The 7,211-nt window shown below is 37.3% G+C and overlaps 1 protein-coding gene across 1 annotated transcript in view; it reads right to left on the reverse strand.

Annotated features, from left to right (window-relative positions):
- LOC121323694 (B-cell scaffold protein with ankyrin repeats-like) overlaps nucleotides 1-535 on the reverse strand; it is a 36,995-nt gene extending 36,460 nt beyond the window's left edge. The window contains exon 1 of the mRNA XM_041264930.1: nucleotides 517-535. Coding sequence (XP_041120864.1) covers nucleotides 517-535 — 19 coding nt within the window. The remainder of the gene's footprint in view (nucleotides 1-516) is intronic.
- Nucleotides 536-7,211: the final 6,676 nt, after the last annotated feature.

Below are 7,211 nucleotides of genomic sequence, written 5' to 3' on the forward strand. Positions count from 1 at the left end.
GACGAGTTTGCCTGCTTATCCCATGGGAATGCTAGAGAAAATGCAATGCTAACTGTCGAATCCACATCGCAAACTGGAGACTTTGCACAGTCAGGATGCAAACACATACTTTGCTGACTGTATGACCCACATTGCACACCATACAGCCCTGCCTTTACCAGGTGCATTTGTATAATTGAATTACCCTCTGTTTTATAGTAATATCTGTAATACTGATGACAGTAATAATATTAATTATAAGACCAATACAGAACAAAGGAAAACAGAAGTACACTACTTTCAAAAGGTATTTACAGGCCAGGAAATGATCCTATCAGCAATAATACAAGTTGATTTAGATAATACAAATTTTTGATCATTATAATCACAATTAATGTATAAAGCAGCTATAGAACTTTTAATCACAAGCTCTGCTTGAGCAAAGTGTCGCTCAATTTGTAAAGCAAGCACTGCATGTGGGTCTGAAGTTGCAAAACTGGTATTAAAAGGCTTGACTATATCCGACTATATCCTTACAGTCATCAGCCACAACCATGTCTATAGAATTTAAAACTAATGTCTTTATCATGGGTTAAATTAAGCCATGTTGTTACCATACTGGGCATACAGTAGGATTTCTTGTGGGATCATATCATACACACTTTCCTCACAGTCATATTTATTGACAGGAAACACACTGTTTTATATGTTTGTTATTATAAAATAATATTAGATTAATAATATTATAATTATTATAATAATATAATAATGTTCTGAGAAGAGCTTCTCGTGTTGTTTGAAAAACGAACTTTGAAAAACGAACTGTGTGTGTGTGTGTGTATAATATATATATATATATATATATATATATATATATATATATATATATATATATATATATATATATATATTCATTGAAAACCGTTAATGCATTCATTTTTGGTTCCAAAATAATGCATTGAAACATTGAGCTGGTCTCTCAGACCATAAAAATAATGACAGTATTTTTAAAAATACAAAAGCCAATACCAGACTTTCATTTAAACCACACTATAGTTTGAAAGTTCTGATTCTTCAAGAATTTTTCTCTCATTCACCTAAAAACCCACTCCACCAACAAAAAACATTTATTCACATGTCTCACTTTCAAAAGTAAAAATCTACATCACCCTTCTCTATTTCAACATAATTAAATTTTTGTTATACCCTCTTAGGTCAGGAAAATAAAACATCCTATTGAAAACAACCTCCTTTTATACTTAACTTATTTAAAAAAAAAAAACTGCTATTAAAAAGGAAACCTAAAATGTGCTTGTATTATTATTATTTCATAAATATTAATACTTTGTAGCAAGCAGTAGGCTTTTGCAATTCTATTTTTTTCTAGATACAAAGCCTCTACCTTAAGAATACTAAAAAGGTTTATTTTCTTTCTTTCTTTTTTTTTGTACACATTAATAGAAAAACTGAAGACAAACCTGAGTGGCTCATGTTGAAATCTGCACATGAGGTTCTCCCCTGTTTTTTGAAGCTGGACTCTTGTAATTACAGTAGAAGCAGCAGTAAGCACCAGTGCCTGTACTGTCAGGAAGTGTTCATGGATTCTATTTATATAGCAGATACTTCCTGGGTAATGTCAGTGAAGAATGACATTAAGCAGACCCACAGCATTGGAGGCATTTGTGTTTAATACCACAAACTGACTTGTTGTCAAAGAAGACTAAATGTTTAAGCCTTCTCTGGTTAGGCTGGACAGAAATATCTAAAATGCTACAATTGTTTAAAGAAGCTAAATTCAATTATTTTGTTTAACAGTGTAGATTGGAGATGGTAGCTGAATCTTGAATAACTTGTGTGAGCTTGGGCTCTGTTTTGGGGTGGTAACAGCATGAAAGACCAGACAGGAGACAGTAATGAAGTCCAAGTGAAATACTGAGAGACCAGATAGGAGACAGTAATGAAGTCCAAGTGAAACAGCATGAGAGACCAGACAGGAGACAGTAATGAAGTCCAAGTGAATCAGCGTGAAAAACCTGACAGGAGACAGTAATGAAGTCCAAGTGAGGGTTTATTTACAAGTGCACTCAAGAAAAAATAAACACAGAGGTTAACAAAAGAAAATAAAACCTGTCCCACTCCCGGCCCCTACGCTCACTTATTCCGGCCCTAACTAAGAGTTTGGGCAGGGCTAGTCCCAGCCCAAACCAAAACAATATGTAATTCCTCTGCTTGGAGTTTCCAGTTCAGCTGTAGTTCTCATGATGACCACCAGGAGAGTCACAGGTAAGGGAACTGTATCTTTAATTTGTTCCGGTACAATATTACAATTACTGGTCTGGTAATAACATCTTTCTTTTACAGGTGATGCAGGTAAGTATAGCGGCCCCTTCAGGTAAGTTCCAGAATGTGGGATTGCTGTGGTACCAATAGTGCTGTAATTCTAAAAAATGGTAAGTCTACCAACGCCCTCTGCTGGTACCAGAAAAATAGCATGTGGCTAGGTACAACAATAAATAAAAGTTTCAAAAACAAACTGCTTGGTTGTCTTTTGCATTTCTTATCACAGTTCATTAATATAGTTCCTTTCCTGCACATGCACCACAGTCTCTTACAATATTTCTCACTGTGCCGTCTGTTTGAGGATATTGTGCTATGTTAACCAGTCCAGATTTAAACAGTAACATCAATTCAAGAGTTCCCGCACACTCTGTGTTACGTGCTTCAATTGTTTGTTTTAAAACTAGAACCGGCTGCAGCCCACCCTCCAAGGACAGCCTGCTTGGTTGTTTTAAAACTAAAACACATGTTGTGACAGAGAGCGAATGAATCCTAATCAACGATCTCCCTCTTGACCTGTGAGGACACTGTATGACCGAAGCAGAGTACCCTGGAATGGATGGTTTGGCAGTTCATTCCAGGGTCAGTCGGAAAGCAGGTTATCGTGGAAGGGGATGGGGCCACGATACCAGAAGTCAGTGCCTGAATCTGGTAGACGATGTGTCAGTCACGGACTGGAGGAGACGTGATTGGCCACGCCACCAAAAGAGGGCGTGACAGAGAGAATTTAGGGGAAGTGGCCCCAAGTACTGTAAGTGGGTTTTCAGTTGACGTAATGGTTATTTTTGTAACCTGCACACTTTCAGGTAGGTAAAATAATACGGTCCAACTACCTTTCTGATGTATAGTTGTCCTCCTTTGTTTTCCGTGTTGAAGCGTTGATTTCTAAGGCTGTTTTGTCGTTCTCTTCCTGCTCTTTGTTTGGTCAGCATCTGCACTCACAGACGCCGGTGTTCACAATGTTGTTGTCGGTAATATCCACATTAAAGTTTGATGCTGTTCTCTTTTAATCTTCAGAAATTTTTTTAATGACTTCCCCCACTCATTCTCAGGTGCGGTATCCAGATGGTTGCTATCTACTCTATCTACACTCTTTATCATGCTTCAGGCAGCTGCTAGACAAACCTATCACACTTTTGAGTTGCTCTGAGTTAATTTTTTGTTTGTCTCTTCCTGTATCGTACACAACTGCCACCTGCTCACAGTAGCTTGTGTCTATGATACTCCTGCTCACTCCAACTCTGTCCTTTCCACCAACTTAACACACCTCTTAATTAACACTCCCTTCCCCCCCGACCAGCTTCTATTAATTAATCAATTTACACACTTTGGGAAGTCCTATGGCAGTTTAACCTGTAGGTTATTTTGAAAACACACCAACGCTATGTAATTTTAGTGACACATTCATCTGCAGTAACACAACCACAGAAACCCACCATTTCTATGTTGTATTATTACATAATCTTACACATTTGTCACACTTGCGTATTTTTAGATATCTGTGTAGATCTAAGTTGAACATAAATTACCCACCATTGGGGCCAAATAACAGACAATCACTGAAAACAGCAGATGTTAAACCAGCCACCAGAGGGAGCTCAAATAGTCATAGACCAGCGGTTCTCAATCTGTGGTCCGCGGATCGTGGAAAGGTTACATAATTACAGAAAAGAAGTGGCAACATAGTTTATAGATTCCATTGCAAACCCAAAATGTGAGTTTGGCAAAGTGGTTTGCAGTGCACAGGTGTAGAGGTGATGCAGTGCTCAGGAATAACACACACAAGACACTTCATGGTGAAAAACAACTATTTTATTTGGCTGGGTTGCGTGTTCGCAACATTTAAATAATAATACCTGGCTCACACAATGATGTGTATAGCACAGATAAACCACGGGGTGCACCGGTGTGTATGATTATACTGTATTTACAGTATAATCGTAAATCTCGAAAAACTACTCACTTCTAAATCTTTTGTAGTCATTTTTGTATTACTTTGGTATAAATACATGTTAATTTGGATTCATATGTTGTTTTTTTCTGATTTTATGTGAACGAAAAGACACACATTTGCCCATTTTCCCATTGGAAATAGTGATATTTTGAAATATCACTGTCCTGGTCACAAAAGCAAAGTTTGTGGGGAATAGTAGCCATTTTCTATACTTTTGAGGCATAAGCAATTAGGAAATAACACTTACTACCCAGGAAAAAAAAAAAAAAAATTTGTTACACGGTGTTAGCGATAGTCTCGGTACAGCTGCATAAATGCAACATGTTTTCACCCACTCGGGGTTGTTTGTTCGATGAGTGGAGAACGGGATTGGAGACGGAGGTAATATTTGTGATAATAATAGTTAAATATCTGCTCACCGTGTTTGTCTGTATAGTCCATTTTGTTTGTCTTTTTGTTTTGGCGACGAGTGCCGTGTTCTGTGTTTTTGTTTGTTACAACCATTTATTTTCTGTCTGTCTGTTTATTTATTAAATGCTGAGCGAGACCATTCGCTCAGCTCCACCAAACTCCACCTCTCTTTTTGCTTATTTCCTGGTTCCTGTTTCTGGTCTGACGTTCCCCACTCCGGCCGTCTTTGTGACAAGTGGTGTCAGAACCAGGATTACCAGCGCCTCCTAGACGCAAACCAGAGCAGGTACCGCAGTTTTTTTTTTTTTTTTTTTAAAAAGGACGGTTGGTTTTTTTTTATGTGGGGGGGGGGAAACAAAACAAAACAAAACAAAAAGACAAATAAAACGGACTATACAGACAAACACAGTGAGCAGATATTTAACTAACTATTATTATCACAATTATTACCTCTGTCTCGAATCCGGGTCTCCACTCACCGAACACACAACCCGAGTGGGTGAAAACATGATGCATTTATGCAGCTGTACCGAGACTCGATTGCTAATCAATCATTCAATTGGAGTCGCGATACAACTGCACGTGAATTAATAAAGTGCAATTCCCCAAATGAAACTGATGTCAATCATATCTGAAGCTTTCCTATTGACTTGGACTCTAGTATCTCTGCCCAACTCAATCACAACGTATCATCAGGTTACTGTTCAGAAATGACTCATTAAAATGAAAGTGGCAAAACCTGTTGTATAATTAACAGGTTTCATGGCTTTCCAGTTAAGAACCTCAGTGAAATATTTACAGGTGAGTGACTGTCACAAAGACAGCTGGAGTGGGGAACGTCAGACCAGAAACAGGAACCAGGAAATAAACAAAGAGAGGTGGAGTTTGGTGAAGCTGAGCAAATGGTCTCGCTCAACATTTAATAATGAACAGACGGACATAAAATAAAATGTTGCAAGACAAACAAAAACACAGGACACGGCACATTCGCCAAATTAAAGAGACAAACAAAACGGACTAACACTAAACAAACACGATGAACTGATATTTTTAACTACTATTATTATTATTATTATTATTATTATTATTATTATTATTATTATTATTATAACCACTGTCTGCAATCCTGTTCTCCACTCATTGAACACACAACCCCGAGTGAATGAAAACATGCTGCTTTTATGCAGCTGTACTGAGACTCGATTGCTAATCAATCATTCAATTTGAGTTGAGGTACAACTGCACGTGAATTAATAAAGTGCAATTCCCTGTGCTCACATATTATTACATTTTACTTGCACGTGAAGTGCTGTGCAATCCTTGTGCCTAAATACAAATATACATTTTAAACACTTGTGTTACACAGACCCGTTTATATATATACACACCAAGATTAACATACAACATACAACACAAAATACACACAGGGGCGGGCACTTTGCCACAGTGACTTATTGGAGTATTTTGTGAGCCCTTGAAAAATAAATGTTGAAAAGGAACAAGTCTATTCAGTAACACTTTACATTGGGTTCTTAATTATAGTGTATTTACATGTAATTACTCATTAACTACATTTGTAATTAGTCATAATTAAGTGCAATTATGCATTATTACAACGTACTTAATGTGTAAATCATGTTAACTGTATATGTAGGTACACAAATGGTGTGGTTTTACTGTTACAATCGTGCACTTAAATACACTTTAATTAGGGACTCAACGTAAAGTGTTATTGTCTATTCATAAGCATATCCAACTAGTTTTGTGTCTGGAACAAGAAGGCTCTGTAAAAGTTTAAAACTTTCTTACTTGTGGAGTGGAATCAGTAACCTCATTACCAAGGAAACAGCTAACCTTCTGGCTGGCCTTGGTGTTACTGAGATTTGTAACTCCACACATCTGTGCACTAGTGTGATAAACTCTTGTGCCAATTCTCAAAGGAAAGGAAACATAAAATGACTGCCCCAGCAAGTTGCTTTTTCACAGCACCACATACGTTTGATTCAGAGCAGTTTTGCTTTAATAATCAAATCAAACTGTAATGTTAATAGTGCCAATTTACTAAAGAACAAGTGGTTTATTTTCAGTGTTCTGAGTGTGTACCCATTCACATTCAAACATACACCCTAGCACATCAGCAAGAATACATTAACAGAGATAAAAAACAACGGATGAACAGTGTGAGCTATGACGCTTTGACTATAGCAAAATTTAGCTCTCCAGTGCTTCACGTTCTCAGTGCTTCCCTTAAAATCATACTGCAGCAGCAGTCACAAAACAATACGCTTCTCCAATATGACTGGATATGACATATGCCAATAAGCTGAAATCTGGTCACGTGAACACAGTCCCTGCCAGGCAGTGCAGTGCACTAAGATCAGCAGCCACTAAAGAGAGAGATAGGAAAATAAAAACCAAAAACATCCCCCAAATAACAATTAAAAACATTACAATAGCGAGAGCGAACATCCTAACCATAATGATTAAAGAAACAATAATAGTGATGTATACAACACATACATAATACCTT

The sequence above is a fragment of the Polyodon spathula genome, chromosome 1 (genome assembly GCF_017654505.1).
Source record: "Polyodon spathula isolate WHYD16114869_AA chromosome 1, ASM1765450v1, whole genome shotgun sequence".
NCBI classification, from domain to species: domain Eukaryota; kingdom Metazoa; phylum Chordata; class Actinopteri; order Acipenseriformes; family Polyodontidae; genus Polyodon; species Polyodon spathula.